This window comes from Mytilus galloprovincialis, chromosome 4 (genome assembly GCF_965363235.1).
Source record: "Mytilus galloprovincialis chromosome 4, xbMytGall1.hap1.1, whole genome shotgun sequence".
NCBI lineage: Eukaryota > Metazoa > Mollusca > Bivalvia > Mytilida > Mytilidae > Mytilus > Mytilus galloprovincialis.
Genome location: NC_134841.1, coordinates 87,735,042 through 87,755,446, shown reverse-complemented (window position 1 = coordinate 87,755,446; position 20,405 = coordinate 87,735,042). Strand labels below are relative to the sequence as shown.

Genomic DNA, 20,405 nt, shown 5'->3' with positions numbered 1-20,405 from the left:
TTACAGTAGGTTTGAGAGATTATTTCTATTTCAATTTTCTATTTTAGACAGGTGGACTGATACCATTGTTTGATGACTTAGAAGTATTTGCTCTCCTTGCTGGATGTCTCTGCCATGATTTAGATCACAGAGGGACAAATAATGCCTTCCAAGTCAAGTAAGCTTATCTATCATTAAGTTTGTCTTATTCGTTTAATGTCAGTACAGATTTAATACAAAAATATTTGAAAAATGTGGATTGAATATTCACTGTTATCCACTGAAGCCAGTAGCGTCATAATTTGTCTCTCTATTTTTATACGACCGCAAAATTTGAAAAAATTTTCGTCGTATATTGCTATCACGTTGGCGTCGTCGTCATCCAAATACTTTTAGTTTTCGCACTCTAACTTTAGTAAAAGTGAATGGAAATCTATGAAATTTTAACACAAGGTTTATAACCACAAAAGGAAGGTTGGTATTGATTGTGGGAGTTTTGGTCCCAACATTTTAGGAATTAGGGGCCAAAAAGGGCCCAAATAAGCATTTTCTTGGTTTTCGCACTATAACTTTAGTTTAAGTTAATAGAAATCTATGAAATTTTGACACAAGGTTTATGACCACAAAAGAACGGTTGGGATTGATTTTAAGAGTTTTGGTTTCAACAGTTTAGGAATTAGGGGCCAAAAAAGGGCCCAAATAAGCATTATTCTTGGTTTTCGCACAATAACTTTAGTTTAAGTAAATAGAAATCAATGAAATTTAAACACAATGTTAATGACTACAAAAGGAAGGTTGGTATTGATTTTGGGAGTTAAGGTCCCAACAGTTTAGGAATTAGGGGCCAAAAAGGGACCCAAATAAGCATTTTTTTTGGTTTTCGCACCATAACGTTAGTATAAGTAAATAGAAATCTATGAAATTTAAACACAAGGTTTATGACCATAAAAGGAAGGTTGGTATTGATTTTGGGAGTTTTGGTACCAACAGAATAAGGGGCCCAAAGGGTCCAAAATTAAACTTTGTTTGATTTCATCAAAATTGAATAATTGGGGTTCTTTGATATGCCGAATCTAACTGTCATGACTGTGTATGTAGATTCTTAACTTTTGGTCCCGTTTTCAAATTGGTCTACATTAAGGTCCAAAGGGTCCAAATTAAGAGCCAGTCTGCCATAAAACCATGCAAAATCTTAAATTTCGTCCAAATCGGTAGTTATAACTGGGCAACATTATATATATTTCCAAAATCTTTGGGTATTTAGGAGTTAAGATAAAAAAATTTTTTTTTGTAAATTCACACTATTTTTCATTTAACAGCCTTATTTGCATATTTGTGAATTATTAAAAAAAAAAAATGCAAAAAAAATCACCATATTTAGGTACTTTTTAAAGGTCTGGATAATTGATATATCTCTTAAATATAGCATTATCTTGTTATATTTTGCAAAGAACATTATAAAAAAAAAGAAAAAATGCATTTTGACATTTTTTTTTACCTTTTGACAGGTTGCCAGAGAGGTTCGTGCAACAGATGTATTAGATAACTTGCATGTAGTACATGTACTCAGTAGGTGTTTTCTCTCAAGATCATATTTATTTTTTTCAACTTTTAGGATTTTTTTAAAGGTGCATATCAGTTCTAAGACATGTAAAAAAATTTAGCCTGGCAAATATTTGGAAATTGGTAAAAAAATGCTCTCAAATATCTATAAAATGCACTAATTGTAATAGTTTTTGCCCCTTAATATTTTAACTAAAACTGATCAAAATAGACTTATATTCCGGACAATAACTTTAGTTTAAGTGTATAGATCTTTATGATTTTTTTTCAGAAGGTTCAATACCACAAAAGGAAGGTTTAGATCGATTTTGGGGATGATGGTCCCAACCGTTTAGGAATTAAGGGTCCAGAAGGGGCCCAAAACAAGCATTTTATAGTTTAAGGATAATAACTTGTGTATAAGTATTTCAATTGCTCTGATATTGTATTACAATGTTTAAAACCCCAAGTAGAAGGTTTGGATTCATTAAAATGGGTCATGGGTTCAAAGTTAGGAATTAAGGGCCAAAAAGGGGCCAAAAAACAAGCATTTTTCTAGTTTCAAGACAATAACTTGTGTGTAATTGTATGGATCTCTCTCAAATTGTACCACAATGCTCCATATAACAAAGGGGAGGCTGGGATTTAGTTTTGGATTATTTGTCCAAAATATGTAGGAATAAGGGGCCAAAAAAGGGCCAAAAAGAAGCATGTTTCTAGTTTCCAAAGAATAACTTGGGTTTAAGTATATGGATCTCTCTGTAATTGTACTACAAGGTTATATACTTAAAAGGAAAGGATGGGATTGTGTTTAAGGGTTATTCCTTAAAGGGGGTTTCAATAAATGGGGGGGATTTGTAAACAATTTTTTAAGGGATTTCTTTTTTTTTTCAAAATTTTTCAAATTTCAAATTTTGAAAATTTTCAAGAAGAAATCTTTAATTGCACAGTATTGTGCAATAGATTTGTTGATCTTTGACCACATTTATTTTGTAACAAAAACCTTTATTTTGTCAAAAATGCAATCACAATCCAAATTCAGACAGCATCAAGCTTGAACATTGTGACCAACTTTGATTTGCCCCAACTGTTCAGGGTCCAACCACTGCGGTTGTATAAAGCTGCGCCCTGCAGAGCACCTGATTTTCACATACTTTCAATTGATGACAGTTTTTTAAAAAGCTTGTTATATGAAACAGAGTTGTGAACATACTTGTACTTCAAAAAATCTTCCTCTTTGAAACTTTTGATGAGAATGTAACCAATTATAGGGGCAATCACTCATTGAGGGTCTAGATTCGAAATCTGTGTCTATTAGAGCGTATGTAAAAAATGTGGCCATTTTTTTTCATCTACGAAAAAAGTTTATATGTGCATATATAATGTGCCATATAAAAGTGTTTGATTTATATCTCAGATTAAATAAAGATTAAAGAAAGACATTTGAGGTGACCCTACTTCTTCAAAAATCGATAGCTTTTCCAAAATTATCTTGAATGTTCCGTCTCCAAAGAACATCTCTTTCCTGTTTGTTGATACTTTGAGATTTTGATTTTAAGTCCCCTAACGGCTAACGTCTAAGTGGACTTAGGTTTGCACTGCGTTTGTCTGTCTGTCAGTCTGTCTATCTGTCATTTCGGCAAATCAAGACTTTTTGTGCTTGTAGATTTTGATTTGATATTTGGTTTATTGACAGGTCGAATTCATTATTTACGCTTTAAGCTTTTTTCTTTGTTCAGTTGAAGCCCTTTCTCTAGAATTAAATTTTTGATGAAATACTTATTCATTAGAAAATTTCTGTTCAAACGGAAATAACTAATTTTTTTAAAGACAAAAATGACATTTTGAATGTTTTTCCTTTTCTTTGGTATTTAGTGATTCAGTTTTGTTCCAGTCTGATATTTGTGTGCAGAGTTGTGGTCTTTGGACAAAGGAAATTCACTTAGATAGTCAGAATTCAACAAGTTTTTTTTTGTTTTGCTTGAAGATTTTGTCTCGATATTTTTATGTAGTTTACACCATGACAAATTATAGATCAAATTAAAATTTTGTTCCATTACAATGAATTTGTAACGGGTTGGGGACTATGTATTGTCATGTATTACTCACAGAATGCTTGTTTTTAACCAAAAAAATCTGATGCTGCAAAATTGTTTAATATTAAGTTAAAATAGATATTGATGACTTTATTATGTTAAATTTTTTCAGATCTATCAAACTTTTACTTTTTTTGCTAATACCTTCATCATGTTCATTCATGATTAAACACTTGTATTTAGACCATTTTGCACGTTTTTCTTTACGGTATATAAACAGTAAAATCTTACCATTTTAATGACAATATAAAAAAGAAGATGTGGTATGATTGCCAATGAGACAACTGTCCACAAGAGACCAAAATGACACAGCCATTAACAACTAAAGGTCACCGTACGGCCTTAAACAATGAGCAAAGCCCATACCGCATAGTCAGATATAAAAGGCCCCGATAAGACAATGTAAAACAATTCAAATGAGAAAACTAAAGGCCTTATGTATATAAAAAATGAATGAAAAACAAATATGTTACACATAAACAAACGACTACCACTGAATTACAGGCTCCTGACTTGGGACAGGCACATACATAAATAATGTAGCGGGTTTAAACATGTTAGCGGGGGATCCCAACCCTCCCCCTAACCTAGGACAGTGGTATAACAGTAAAACATAAGAACGAATTATAAAAATCAGTTAAAAAAGGCTGAACTCATCAGATGGACAAAAATACAAGTGGACATGGCCGGGTAATTGTATGTCTGCTCAACAGTTTAACCATTTATCTGTGTATATTTGTTTTTATACAACCGCAAAAAATGAAAAATTTTGGTCATATATTGGTATGACGTTGCCGTTGACATCGTCGTCGTCACCCAAAGATATTTGGTTTTCGCACTATAACTTTAGTATAAGAAAATAGAAATCTATGAAATTTAAACACAATGTTTATGACCATAAAAGAAAGGTTGGGATTGATTTTGGGAGTTTTGGTCCCAACAGTTTAGGAATTAGGGGCCAAAAAGGGTCCAAAATTAAACTGTTTGATTTCATAAAAAAATGAATTATTGGGGTTCTTTGATATGCCAAATCTAACAGTGAATTTAGATTCTTGATTGTTGGTCCTGTTTTAAAATTGGTTTACATTAAGGTCCAAAGGATCCAAAATTAAACTCATTTTGATTTTAACAAAAATTTAATTCTTGGGGTTCTTTGATAATGCTGAATCTAAAAATGTACTAAGATTTTTTATTATGGGCCCAGTTTTCAAGTTGGTCCCAATCGGGGTCCAAAATTAAAGTTTGTTTGATTTCAACAAAATTGAATAAATGGGGTTCTTCAATATGCTGAATCTGACCATGTATTTAGATTTTTAATATTTGGGCCCGGTTATCAAATTGGTCCACATTGAAGTCTAATGGGGTCTAAAATTGGACATTATTTGATTGCATCAAAAACTGAATTCCTGGGGTTCTATGATATGCTGAATCTAACCATGTATTTAGATTTTGGATATTGAACCATAATAGGTAAATGTCAAATTAAATGTTTTTAAGTTTTTAAGTTTAAGTTCTTAGACCACACTCATTCTGTTGTGTCAACTATTTAATCACAATCCAAATTCAGAGCTATATCAAGCTTAAATGTTGTGTCCATACTTTGCCCCAACTGTTCAGGGTTCGACCTCTGCGGTCGTATAAAGCTGCACCCTGCGGATTATCTGGTTATTACATGTGGTTATGAAATAAATTTTATTGCAATTTGAAATATTTGTGTTTGTCTCAGCTGGTAGTAATAGGCCATCTGTATTTTACATGTCTTATTCCCAAGCCTCAAATTGCTAGAGATAACATTCTAGGAGGAAACTTAACATTACTGTTATGTCCACTGTTCTTCCAGAATTGACATAGGGATAACGAACTGGTTCATGTCAGCGTCACAAAATTTCAGTTCCAGTTTTATCAGGAACTACTAGGAGTAGTCTCTTTATATTTGACATAAAGCTTTATCACAATATACAAAATATAGCACTTTTCTAGGTAAGAGGCACAATTCTATGAAATTCACAAAACTATTAAATCTTCCTCTTTTCTGGAAATAGATAACATGGATGTACAAGGCTGCGCAGTTTGTACAATTTTGTCTACATTTTCATACTATTTTAGAAAAGAAAATACCCCGATTTCATCTGAAGGAGACGTGCTTAGAATTTTTATCACTTTTTATGATAGTATTTTTGTCTAAATTGCAAGGGGTTGCATTCATGTTGAGTCTCTATCTCTTATATGTTAAACAGTTTTATGAATCATTATCAAATACAACATGTTTTAAAAATTTAAGACTGAACTCAATTGTGGCCACTTTGAATTTAGACAAAAGCGTCTAAAAACTAGACTATTATAAAATGCTAAAATTGTGAAGAACTCATGATGATATTTACCTGATGAGTGTGCATAGTATTGTAAATAAAACAGCCCATTTTAAGTTACTAAAGTAATTTACTTTTGAATAAGTTAAGATTTTAAACATATGGTAAAAATGCTCCGTTTAGGGGCAAAAAATGCAAAAAAGCGGATTTCCCGGGTTTACTCCTTTAGTATATTTTATAATTTAAACTAAGTTAAACTTGGTTTATTCAATTAATATAACCAGTAAACATTAGTTCAGTAATTATTTTTCTTATATTTTGACTATTACATACTTTTAAAAAGTTTCTAATGAAACAGTTCAAAAAATAAAAAATCGGCAAAATGGCCATCACACCTATCTTTAATTATTATTTTCTCGTAAGAAGGTATCATTTGCCGAGCACCATTTTCTTGCATTTTGTAGATAAATATATAAGCTTCATGAAATATTACATTTTATTGAAAATAAAACATGATCTTACAAGATTCAAGCCTTTAAAAATATACAAATTTTGCTGAATCGGCACTTTTTCAAAACCATGCAATTTCAACCTGTTAGTAGGGGTATTGAGAAATCTCACAACTTTTTGAATTATCATAATTTCCTTTCAATTTAAGTTATTAGTTAAGATATTTGTTATCATTAAGCTGTATTTTTTCTATAAAACAAAAAAAAATCAGGTCAAAATACCCTAAAATAGGCTTGAAATGGCCATTTGTCAGTACAGAAATAGACAATTATCGAATGTTCGGCATACACAAATAATGGCTGAATATTTTTTCAAAATATTTTGCACAAATAGTTATTACATATAAGGTATCTAAAATACAAAATATCAGTCTGATTGGAATATTTTGGATTTGGACCATTTTGCATGGTTTTATCACAGACTGGCTCTTAAACTTAGTTTGATTTTGACAAAAAATGAATCAGTTAGGTTCTTTGATATGCTGAATCTAAAAATGTACTTAGATTCTTGATTATTGGCCCAGTTTTCAAGTTGGTCCAAATCGGGGTCCAAAATTAAACTTTGTTTGATTTCATCAAAAATTGAATAAATGGGGTTCTTTGATATACCAAATCTAACTGTGTATGTAGATTCTTCATTTTTGGTCCTGTTTTCAAATTGGTCTACACTAAAGTCCAAAGGGTCCAAAATTAAACTTAGTCTGATTTAAAAAAAAAATTGAAATCTTGGGGTTCTTTGATATGCTGAATCCAAAAATGTACTTAGATTTTTTATTATGGGCCCAGTTTTCAAGTTGGTCCAAATCAGGATCTAAAATTATTATATTAAGTATTGTGCAATAGCAAGTCTTTTCAATTGCACAGTATTGCGCAATGGCAAGAAATATCTAATTGCACAGTATTGCGCAATGGCAAGAAATATCTAATTGCACAATATTGTGAAATAGCAAATTTTTTTAAATTAGAGTTATCTTTCTTTGTCCAGAATAGTAAGCAAGAAATATCTAATTGCAAAATATTGTGCAATAGCAAGATTTTTTTTTAATTGGAGTTATCTTTCTTTGTCCAGAATCAACTTAAATCTTTGTTATATACAATATACAATGTATATTCACTTTTTACTACCAACTGATAAATTAAAATAATCTTTACCATTCAGTGATAACAAGCAGTTTTTTTACATCTTAATATTTTATGATGTATTTAAATGAGTAGTTATTGTTGCAAACTCCATTAGAAATTTTAATTGAGATTAGTTTTGGAATAAGGGAAAGGGGGATGTGATTAAAAAAATTGGGTTCAATTTTTTTCATTTGAAATTTCATAAATAAAAAAGAAAATTTCTTCAAACATTTTTTTGAGAGGATTAATATTCAACAGCATAAGGAATTGCTCTAAGAGAAAACAAAAATTTTAAGTTCATTAGAACACATTTATTCTGTGTCAGAAACCTATGCTGTGTCAACTATTTAATCACAATCCAAATTTAGAGCTGAATCCAGCTTGAATGTTGTGTCCATACTTGCCCCAACCGTTCAGGGTTCAACCTCTGCGGTCGTATAAAGCTACGCCCTGCGGAGCATCTGGTTCAGTCATGAAGTTATAAAATATTTTAAAAATTGTTTTGCCCTATCTCCTTTTCAAAATCAGCCTGCTCCTTCAAAATTTAGGGAAAACACAGCATTCTTAATTCATTATTACACAAATTCAAAATTGATTCAGTCCAGTATATTAAATGATGACCTCAAAACATTGAAATGGTTCCAATTTTGAGCTTCAGATATTTGATCTAAAACTTCATGTTTTATTATTTTTAAAAGGAACAAACTATCATTCCATTATTTTCTCTCAAATGAATTTTTGGTATTAACTATATTAAGGTCAAGTTAAAGTTAATGGGCTATGTCACAGATTTTGGTAAAATTTTACTTACAACTCTGGATCGTTGAACTACAACAGATTTTCCCAAAAAATAATGCATTTATTTGTTTTATAATCTGACTATTACTGATTTTGGTTGTTGATTTTAATTTTTGTGAACTATGTATAAATTTCTATTTGTTTTATTCCAGAGTAGAATCACCATTAGCCATGCTGTACAGTACTTCAGTCATGGAACATCATCATTTTGACCATTGTATTATGATATTAAATAGTGAGGTAAATCTAATAGAATATTCACAATTTTATTCTCTTTTAGTGTCTGAACATGGTTGTCTGAACATTACACAAAAAAAACCATATATGATTTATAAATGAAAGGAACAGTACTTTTATTGATGTTGTTGTCTCAGAAGTTAATAGAAGACTATCAAAGTTAAACTTAACAGCTGGTATCTCTCTATAAGAAACATATGTTTACAACTTGGTAATATGAGTCTTTGATGTAACAAAACAGAACTTCAATTACTTGAAATTTATAGAAAGAAAAGAGACATATATTGCTAAATCTAATTAGTATAAGAGACTTATTCTTCTCTTAGAAGGAATGTCATTTTCTCTTCTAGGGTAATAATATCTTCCAGTCTTTGTCATCAGAAGAGTATAGAAAAGTTATAAAAATGTTAGAACATGCCATTCTGTCAACAGATTTAGCATTATATTTCAAGTAAGTAGAAAACATGTGATTTGATTTTTTGGGATACGATTGCTTTCAAGCAATCTGTAGACTAATACCATTGACTCAGGGCCATTCCCTCACGTCCACTGTTTTATTCTAAACATTAAGGAACCTCTCAGATTCTTAAGATTGTCTTGCTTTAAAAGGTAAAAACAAACAAAAGGATTGAATTCAAACAACTTTCCTTTAATGTTCTTCTCATAATCTTCATGTTTTGATATTTCCCTTGACTTATATGCATGTTTTTAACAACACGAAAAATCAGAATTAAGCAGTATTTATAATTAGTGTTTTTATAAATTTAGAAACACGTTAGAGGGAATTCCCCAGTTTTGATAAAATGCGAGAGTTCTCTGAATTCCGATAGATCTATTTCTGTCATATAAGAACTGAAGTGGAGTTTTTCTTATATATCACTGTTATGAAACTGATATTTGATATTGTACTTCCATAAAGAAATGGAGAACCACCTACATTTTGTATGTCGTTTAATAACATTTAATATACGTGGTTGCTCCAAATCACAAGTCTAGGGTTTGTTTAGGAAATTATACACATGTGTATAGTTTTCTTGACTTCTTGGGGTATCAGATTGGATGGTTGCTCTGGATTTGGCACTCCATTGATTAATTTGAAACTCATGGATACTTTCTATGTCTGTCTGCTATTAAGGGTTATTGTTGTTGCATAATTTTAAATCGTATGCATCATTTAAATTAAAATAAATGTAGTCCACATCGTAAAGGTGTAACTATAACACCTCTTCAGTCGAAATTGAGTCTTTCATATTATTCTTTCTAGTTGTCTCCCTTCTGTTTCTGAATCAAAATACATAACGATACGACACGTCGAGAAAAATCTTGTTATGTCGATAGACATTGAAATTATATTAAAAACGATAGCAATTTAAACAGAGGAATGTGTACGGAAAGGAGTCATGCCCACTGACCCAAAGGAAATTAAATATTTAAAGAGTTAGGAATTGGGTTTCTCCTAGAATTGAAGTACGAAAACACATGAATAGGTGATAAGATACGAAGTGAAATACCTTCTCTCACTCTCAGTGACTGCTGTGGAAAGTAAACTTGGAATTGATAGTACAAAACTAAAACACAATAAGTGCATTGTTCATATGTGAGCCAAAATTTGTTCCTGTGAAAAAAGTTCCTGTGGAACTAATATCACAGGAAATATGTTCTGGGAGAACTTTTTTCATAGATGATTTCAATATAATTTGTTCCATCTCTATGAAATAAGTTCCACACTTTATCTGGTGAAATAGGTTCCAGGTTTATGAGATTTGTTCCTTACCTGGTGAAATAAGTTCTGGGTTTGTGAAATTTGTTCCTCACCTGGTAAAATAAGTTCCTAGTCTGTGAAATATGTTCCACTGGTTAAACAGGTTATCTTATATACTGAACATTTGTCATCAATGAGTTTAAAGTTATCATTCAAGGGCATTATAAAAATAAGTATAATTAAAGTTCAATTCTTCTTGAATAATTGATAGGTCTTTCCTTCCATTTTCTTTGAATTATACTGTCATAAATAAATATATTATACTTATTGATTGATTAATTTATTGATTAGTTGGTTGGTTGGTTGATTGGTTTATTAATTAAACACTTGATAAAGGGTCTCTTGAAACAAGCGGCAAAAAAAGAGACCTTGGATTCCGTATTAAACTCATGAAACGGTAACATGCATTGATTGATTGGTTGGTTAAACACGTTGGTTGGTTAGTTAAACACGTTGGTTAAACACGTTGGTTGGATAGGCTGAATTAAAACAAGCGGGAAAAAAACCTTGGATCCCGTATGAAACACATGAAACGGAAACATGCATTGATTGATTGGTTTGTTGGTTGGTTAAACACGTTGGTTGGTTAGTTAAACACGTTGGTTAAACACGTTGGTTTAACACGTTGGTTAAACACGTTGGTTGGATAGGCTCAATTAAAACAAGCGAAAAAAAACAACCTTGGATCCCGTATGAAACACATGAAACGGAAACATGCATTGATTGATTGGTTGGTTAAACACGTTGGTTGGTTATTTAAACATGTTGGTTAAACACGTTGGTTAAACACATTGGTTAAACACGTTGGTTGGATATGCTCAATTAAAACAAGCGAAAAAAAAAAACCTTGGATCCCGTAAGAAACACATGAAACGGAAACATGCATTGATTGATTGGTTTGTTGGTTGGTTAAACACGTTGGTTGGTTAGTTAAACACGTTGGTTAAACACGTTGGTGAAACACGTTGGTTAAACATGTTGGTTAAACACGTTGGTTAAACACGTTGGTTGGATAGGCTGAATTATAACAAGCGGAAAAAAAACCTTGGATCCCGTATGAAACACATGAAACGGAAACATGCATTGATTGATTGGTTTGTTGGTTGGTTAAACACGTTGGTTGGTTAGTTAAACACGTTGGTTAAACATGTTGGTTGAACACGTTGGTTAAACACGTTGGTTAAACACGTTGGTTGGATAGTCTCAATTAAAACAAGCGAGAAAAAAAACCTTGAATCCCGTATGAAACACATGAAACGGAAACATGCATTGATTGATTGGTTTGTTGGTTGGTTAAACACGTTGGTTGGTTAGTTAAACACGTTGGTTAAACACGTTGGTGAAACACGTTGGTTAAACATGTTGGTTAAACACGTTGGTTAAACACGTTGGTTGGATAGGCTGAATTATAACAAGCGGAAAAAAAACCTTGGATCCCGTATGAAACACATGAAACGGAAACATGCATTGAATGATTGGTTTGTTGGTTGGTTAAACACATTGGTTGGTAAGTTAAACACGTTGGTTAAACATGTTGGTTGAACACGTTGGTTAAACACGTTGGTTAAACACGTTGGTTGGATAGTCTCAATTAAAACAAGCAAAAAAAAAACCTTGAATCCCGTATGAAACACATGAAACGGAAACATGCATTGATTGATTGGTTAGTTAAACACGTTGGTTGGTTAGTTAAACACGTTGGTTAAACATGTTGGTTTAACACGTTGGTTAAACACGTTGGTTAAACATGTTGGTTTAACACGTTGGTTAAACACGTTGGTTAAACACGTTGGTTGAATAGGCTCAATTAAAACAAGCGAAAAAAAAAACCTTGGATCCCGTATGAAACACATGAAACGGAAACATGCATTGATTGATTGGTTTGTTGGTTGGTTAAACACGTTGGTTGGTTAGTTAAACACGCTGGTTAAACACGTTGGTTTAACACGTTGGTTAAACACGTTGGTTAAACACGTTGGTTGAATAGGCTCAATTAAAACAAGCGAAAAAAAAACCTTGGATCCCGTATGAAACACTTGAAACGGAAACATGCATTGATTGACTGGTTAGTTAAACACGTTGGTTGGTTAGTTAAACACGTTGGTTAAACATGTTGGTTTAACACGTTGGTTAAACATGTTGGTTAAACACGTTGGTTAAACACTTTGGTTAAACATGTTGGTTTAACACGTTGGTTAAACATGTTGGTTAAACACGTTGGTTAAACACTTTGGTTAAACACGTTGGTTGAATAGGCTCAATTAAAACAAGCGAAAAAAAAAAACCTTGGATCCCGTATGAAACACATGAAACGGAAACATGCATTGATTGATTGGTTAGTTAAACACGTTGGTTGGTTAGTTAAACACGTTGGTTAAACATGTTGGTTTAACACGTTGGTGAAACACGTTGGTTAAACACGTTGGTTAAACACGTTGGTTAAACACGTTGGTTAAACACGTTGGTTGGATAGGCTGAATTAAAACAAGCGAAAAAAAACAACATTGGATCCCGTATGAAACACATGAAACAGAAACATGCATTGATTGATTGGTTGGTTGGTTAAACACGTTGGTAAAACATGTTGGTAAAACACGTTGGTTAAACACGTTGGTTAAACACGTTGGAAAGTGTCAATTAAAACAAGCGAAAAAAAGAGACCTTGGATCCCGTATTAAACACATGAAACGGAAACTTGCTTTGATTGATTGATTGATTGATTGATTGATTGATTGATTAATTGATTGATTGATTGATTGATTGATTGATTGATTGATTGGTTGGTTGGAATTCAAACACACATAAAACTGTTTAAATAGTGCCAAAAAACACATAATTTGATGACCTTGACCTTTGACCTTGTGACCTTCGTCAAGGTCATTACTCCACAAGGTCATTGCAAAAGACCGTATGGGTCAAGGACCTTTTGTTAAAGAGTTTTGCCTAAAAATGGCTTTTTAAAAACCATCAATGGGAGTTATGTCCCTTACATGATGGTAAAATCAGTATAGTCATAATGTAAAAAAGTTGCCCCTTGACGTACCAATCATTTTCAACTGCTTAATTTTTCTGTATCTATAACCGTTCAATAGTTATAGGGAAATGAAAAACTTTTGAAAATCTAAAATATGATCTTGACCTTTGACCTTGACCTATATTTTCTAGTTTTGGTCCAATGAACTCAAATCTGAAGACCCGCAGTCTTTATGACTTACGGTTCATGAGATTTATATGCATATCGAAAATTTAAATATTCAAGGGGAAATAACTCCTATAAAAGGTCACTGGATCGCTTCGGTTAAAGTTATTTGAAGTTGTAACTTTTGGCAAGGAACATTTTAAAAAAAACCATTTGCCGCTAAGTCTTATAGTTTATGAGGAGTAGTGATAACAGTGTTTTTTGTAATTGGGGAGATAACTCCTATAAGGTAAACAGTAAACCTTGGTTATTCTAATACAAGATAGATATTATACCCCTGATACATGATACTAAAGATCATTTGGATAAGTTGCGTACTTTTCTTGATTTTTGACTTTGAAAACGGACGAGGAAAAAGAATAATAATAATAATAATAAACAAACGAAATACAGTAAGGTCTTTCCATTTAAGAAAGGAAAGACCTTAATAAATGAGAAATGTAATTCATCCAATAAGAATCTTAAGGACTATAGCAAATGTTTAATTATAAACGTAAAAAATATCAAAATGACAGTCCCACTTTAAGCAGAAAAGAGTAGGATAAGAAAAATCTTTTAGAAAAAAATAAAGTCAAAGAACATGAACATATGAACTAATTTGGAAAGGACGAAATAACTGATTAATGATTGTAAAAGACATGAAGAAACAAAAGACACACTCTTTTGAAACTGTTCCATGACAAGTACATGTATGACTAGAAACAAGGCCATGACAGTTAACAAGAACCAAGACGGAATACCACATAAAACATAGATACAAATTATGATAAATTACCACCACTTTATCCTGTAGAACTTTACAGTCATGCCTAAAATTGCACATGTATCGCATGCCAGCACACTCAGTACAGCATTTAGCTTGCTTTATAATTTTTAAAGTGTAACAAGAAAATGTTTCGCTGTGCAATATGTTGCAAAGGTACATGTTCTTATTTCAGTGAAAATAGGTTTGAGAAGAACTTATTCATTAGTTTCTTTGAAATATGTACATATTGGTCTTAAACTAATATCACAGGAACTTATTTAAAACTTTTAATATTAACTGGAACAAAATTCATGGAGCTATGATATTTGTTCCGGAACTTATTTCATATTTGGTCAAAAATATTGTTCCGGAACAAATTTTACAGTGCTGGAACATATTTTCTGTGATATAAGTTCCGGCGGTACATATTTCCTATGAAATTTGTTCCAGCGGAACAAATGTCACGCCGGAACATATTTTTTGTTACACATACACTTATATCAGGGATTTTTAAAGTTGAGTAACTATGCAGATTACGTAAATTACATTTTTAGCTCACCTGGCCTAAAAGGCCATGTGAGCTTTTCTCATCACTTGGCGTCCGTCGTCGACGTCGTCGTCGTCGTCGTCGTCGTTAACAATTTTTCAAACATCTTCTCCTCTGAAACTACTGAATGGATTTGAATGAAACTTAACATGATTGTTCCTTAGTATATCCTGCACAAAATTTGCGCTTCGATTTTTGATCCGTCAAAAAACATGGCCGCCGTTACTTAAAATAGAACATAGGGGTCAAATGCAGTTTTTGGCTTATATCTCAAAAACGAAAGCATTTAGAGCAAATCTGACAAGGGTAAACATGTTCATTAGGTCAAGATCTATTAGCCCTGAAATTTTCAGATGAATCAAACAAACCATTGTTGGGTTGCTGCCACTTAATTGGTAATTTTAAGGAAATTTTGCAGTTTTTGGTCATTATCTTGAATATTATTATAGATAAAGATAAACTGTAAACAGCAAAAAAGATCAGCAAAGTAAGATCTACAAATAAGTTAATATGACCAAAATTGTCAATTGACCCCTTAAGGGGTTATTGTCCTTTAATGACAATTTTTCACAATTTGTTCATCATATTTGCTAACTTTAAAAAATCTTCTCCTCTGAAACTACTGAATGGATTTGGTTAAAACTTAGCATGATTGTTCCTTAGTATATCCTGCACAAAATGTGCGCTTCGATTTTTGATCCGTCAAAAAACATGGCCGCCGTTACTTAAAATAGAACATAGGGGTCAAATGCAGTTTTTGGCTTATATCTCAAAAACGAAAGCATTAAGAGCAAATCTGACATGGAGTAAAAATGTTCATTAGGTCAATATCTATCAGCCCTGAAATTTTCAGATGAATCAAACATCCAATTGTTGGGTTGCTGCCACTTAATTGGTAATTTTTTAGGAAATTTTGCAGTTTTTGGTCATTATCTTGAATATTATTATAGATAAAGATAAACTGTAAACAGCAAAAAAGATCAGCAAAGTAAGATGTACAAATAAGTTAATATGACCAAAATTGTCAATTGACCCCTTAAGGGGTTATTGTCCTTTAATGACAATTTTTCACAATTTGTTCATCATATTTGCTAACTTTAAAAAATCTTCTCCTCTGAAACTACTGAATGGATTTGTTTAAAACTTAGCATGATTGTTCCTTAGTATATCCTGCACAAAATGTGCGCTTCGATTTTTGATCCGTCAAAAAACATGGCCGCCGTTACTTAAAATAGAACATAGGGGTCAAATGCAGTTTTTGGCTTATATCTCAAAAACGAAAGCATTAAGAGCAAATCTGACATGGAGTAAAAATGTTCATTAGGTCAATATCTATCAGCCCTGAAATTTTCAGATGAATCAAACATCCAATTGTTGGGTTGCTGCCACTTAATTGGTAATTTTTTAGGAAATTTTGCAGTTTTTGGTCATTATCTTGAATATTATTATAGATAAAGATAAACTGTAAACAGCAAAAATGATCAGCAAAGTAAGATCTACAAACAAGTCAATTTGACCAAAATTGTCAATTGACCTCTTTAGGAGTTATTGCCCTTTAAAGACTTTTTTCACAATTTGTTCATCATGTTGACTTACTTTAAAAAATCTTCTCTTTTGAAACTGCTGTATCAATTTCAGCCAAACTTAGGCTAAATGAGTTTTAGAGTTTCAGAGTATCTAGTATAAATTTTATATTTCATTTCCTTGTATGTCAAGAAACATAGCTCCTATGGCTAAAATAGAACATAGGAGAAAATTATTTTTTTTTGCTTTTGAAGAAAATAGGACGATTCAAAGAACATTTAAATAAATTGAAAAGCCAAAATAATCATTGATGAGAGATTAAACCAAAAAAATTCAGGTGAGCGATTCAGGCTCTTGAGAGCCTCTTGTTTGCATGTGCAGTTAAATTAGTTTTGAAAATAATTCTATCCAGCTACATGTATACATGTGTCAATGAAAACAATTGGCAATAGTATCCCTCAGAGCAATCTGCTCTTTGATTAAGTCAGTTGTCAATTGTGAAATTGGTTTATTATGGTGTGAACTTTTCAATCAACAATAATCAGAGTTACCTGAAATTTGTTATCAGGCTTTATATGAGTTTGCTACATAGTTTTCGGTTTACCAAATATTTATATAGCCTAAACAAATAGGAACATAATGGCCATGTTTAAAATTTAGGTCACTTTTTATATGCCTGTTTACGGGATGTATTATGGTATACTGTTGTCTATCCCTCTGCCGTCAACATGTCGGACATGAACTCAAAAACGCTTTACCAATTTGCTTAAAACTTTGGGGAATTGTTTTAAATATCTATTGACGTGAGCTCCCTTTTGTTTTTTTCTAAATTTTGAATTTTACGTTTCCTAGTTAAGGGGTTTTATTCATTAAAAAAAAAAGGAATGGGGTTTTATTCATTTAAAAAAGGTAGATTTTCCATTTTTCGGACAACAACTCAAATATGCCTTCAGCAGTTCTCATTAAACTCAGGTGAATTGTGCATATCCATTGATGTAAGCTGCCTTAAGATTTTTATAAACTTCTGATATGACATTGAGAAGTTATTGAAATTTATTCTTTCAAAACGTAACAGACATATTATTCGCTCGTGGTGCAGCTGTTTATTTATTAAGACATTACAAATAACAGCTTCCTGAAATTTGTAATCAGGCTTTATGTGAACAAGTCATACTGTTTGGTTGGTTTATAGATTCACCTTTATCAACTTCCTGTTATCTGAAAACTCAAAATGTGGGTATTTTTGAATTATGTAATATCTATAATACTAAAATTACGAGGTCCAATTTGTCAGCCGTCATCGGGTAAAAACGACAAATCAAGGATTCAACTCTATATATAACTAATATAGGACAATGGTGTAGATTAAAATTACACCACTCCAGACCCTTTTGTTTTCAGCATAATTAATATTGCCAATAATTAACAAGTTCCGGGTCAAATCCGATACCGATACAAATAGTATATTCAGCTATTACCTTATCTGTACGTTCCGCATTTGACAGGCGCACCATCAAACGGTGTATTTAGGATTTTGCTATATACACGGGTCATAATCAAGGGACTGACACTACTAAATTCAATCATTGTCAAATTGTTCCCTATTGTAGTTTTATTCAGCAATCAGCAAGACTTTCTAAGATAACTAATATAGGACAATGCTGTTGATTAAAAAATACTCCATTCCTGGATAGCCAGGACCTTTCGTTTTCCAAATAAGTAATATTTCCAATAATTGATAAGTTTCAGGTCGACGGGTTCAAACAGAAAGATTTGAAAGCAGAGAAAACTGTGTATCTTATAATCGACATGACTTATCAGATGACAATACCAATTACTAAAATAAGGCTTAGGCATAGTTATATACTTTAATTCAGTCACGGACCCGCGATATCACAGGTGTGTACTTGTTGTATATAATTTAATGGGGAAAGGTTATGATGTATGGAGCAATGAGGAATAGTGTATTGTGTAATTGAGAATAGTATTAGTGGGAATTTTACACAGGTCAAAAACTATATTGGAGACAAATAAGTTGCACCACATATTAATGAGGCTAACATGTACTGTAAATATTTCATTCGAATTCTTATTCATTTATAGAAAGAGAGGGGATTTTAAGAAGATTGTGGATGAAGGAGAAAAAGAGTTCCAGGAACCAATCAAAAAGGACTTACTAAAGTAAGTAGTTTTTTTGGTAAATAAAACTAAAATGTAATAGATAGAAGGGTGTGTAATGGGTAAATATCAGCAATCTATTATGTATTTGTTGTGTTCACAGTTTGTTATCTTATTGATTGAAACCCTCTTAACACCTTTATCAAGTGACTGGGATATAGAAGTATATATGGATACAGAGGATAAACAAAAAGATCAATCAATCTAATGTAAAGTTTGACATGTGTTCCTGCCAACTGTTACTGTATGAACTAACTCAATGAAAATCTTATACCCAGCATGTTGGTCTTGTACAACTCAGGGCATCTTCATTTATAATATAATTACCAATTTATTATCCTGAATTATGTATTAATTTCCTGCTAGATTTTAAGCAGCTATCATATAAATATGTAAACTGGATAAACAGAAGGGACTTGAAACCCACACCAAACAAACTAGTATGCTGTGTTTGAAAAACAAAATTGATTAGTGGTTACAACTAAATTGTTGGACAAATTACTTTACTAGACTTGGCATTTTCTGATGGGAAATGTGCATGTTAGTTGTTAAAATCAAACCATGTGTATTGCTCAACCACTTTAAATGTTTTTTATACACACAAGAATGTATTGATCTTGCTTTTTGTTAGAAATGTTATGCTTTATTGCCTTCATTATGGTCATGTCTACCATAGTCATATTTAGACTTACACTGCAATGTAATGATCCCTTTGTAGAGCCATGATGATGACAGTATGTGATGTAGCAGCCATAACAAAACCTTGGGAGGTCCAGTATGAAGTAGCTCACATGGTGGCTAATGAATTCTTTGAACAAGGAGATATAGAGAAAACACAGTTAGGTGAAAAACCAATTGTAAGTAGTTGTATATTTATCAATCACAAAGTATATCATGTTTTTAGGCTTCAGAGCAGTATTAATAGCAGGAAATTCTGCAACTGTTCTAAGGTCAGGTCAAAGTTACCAGTCTCTTTTTATTGGCTCCTTAAAAAAAAAAAGTACCACCCAGTACTTTTAATGATTTTTTTCTGACAATGATATTTGTCAATTTCCTGGGGAGGGGGAGGGGGGAAGCAACCGTAAAAATGGAACTCCAAGTCTAAGCAAATTTTTAAGGAATTCAGAACTGCCAAAAAGATTGATTAATATCAAATTCTTTAGTGCACAAAAACACCATCAACAACAACAACCACCAAGGTGTTTTTTTACTATGAACTAGCACATTAACAAATAGTTATCTTTTATCTCAACTTAGCCAATAATTGGAATTGAACTACAACCATTCTGAGGCTGTTTAGTGTCTAAATTGATGTAGTATGTTTTTTTTTTTTAATTTATTTTTAGGCCATGATGGATAGAGATAAACAAGATGAACTTCCAAAAATGCAAGTCGGTTTTATTGATGCAATATGTATTCCTGTATATAAAGTAAGTTGAACATCAATATTAGTCTAGGTAATGATGCTTTTTAGCTTATCTGGTCTGAAGGCCATGTGATATTTTGTTATTATATACATATAAATGTAGTAGTAAAAAATAGTAAATTACATGTGTTTTACAATCAAAAGAAACCATTTTGTATCAACCATCCATGATATTATAGTTAACAGCTACAGTTTCTATCAAACTAACATTTTTATTTTATGTATTTTAAAATCTAAAATATCTAATTTACGTATAGGATCATCTTCGCTAGCCAAGGGTTACGATCCACTCCCGCTCTCTCCACCCATGGCAGATTAAGCTAACATTTGTGAAAACAATGTTGCGCCATCTAACGGAAGATTAAAGTCATGCCCATTCCGAATACATTATTCTTGACCAATGGTAGCACTTGAACTCTTCAATTTGTAGGT

At 32.1% G+C, this 20,405-nt stretch overlaps 1 protein-coding gene across 4 annotated transcripts in view; it reads left to right on the top strand.

The window, feature by feature from the left end:
* Positions 1-20,405, top strand: part of LOC143073295 (cGMP-specific 3',5'-cyclic phosphodiesterase-like) — a 63,768-nt gene that overhangs the window by 28,169 nt on the left and 15,194 nt on the right. For all 4 annotated transcript variants that reach the window (XM_076248712.1, XM_076248715.1, XM_076248714.1 and 1 more), the window contains 6 exons: positions 48-157; positions 8,508-8,595; positions 8,943-9,043; positions 18,473-18,550; positions 19,266-19,404; positions 19,894-19,977. In XM_076248712.1, coding sequence (XP_076104827.1) covers positions 48-157; positions 8,508-8,595; positions 8,943-9,043; positions 18,473-18,550; positions 19,266-19,404; positions 19,894-19,977 — 600 coding nt within the window. The remainder of the gene's footprint in view (positions 1-47; positions 158-8,507; positions 8,596-8,942; positions 9,044-18,472; positions 18,551-19,265; positions 19,405-19,893; positions 19,978-20,405) is intronic.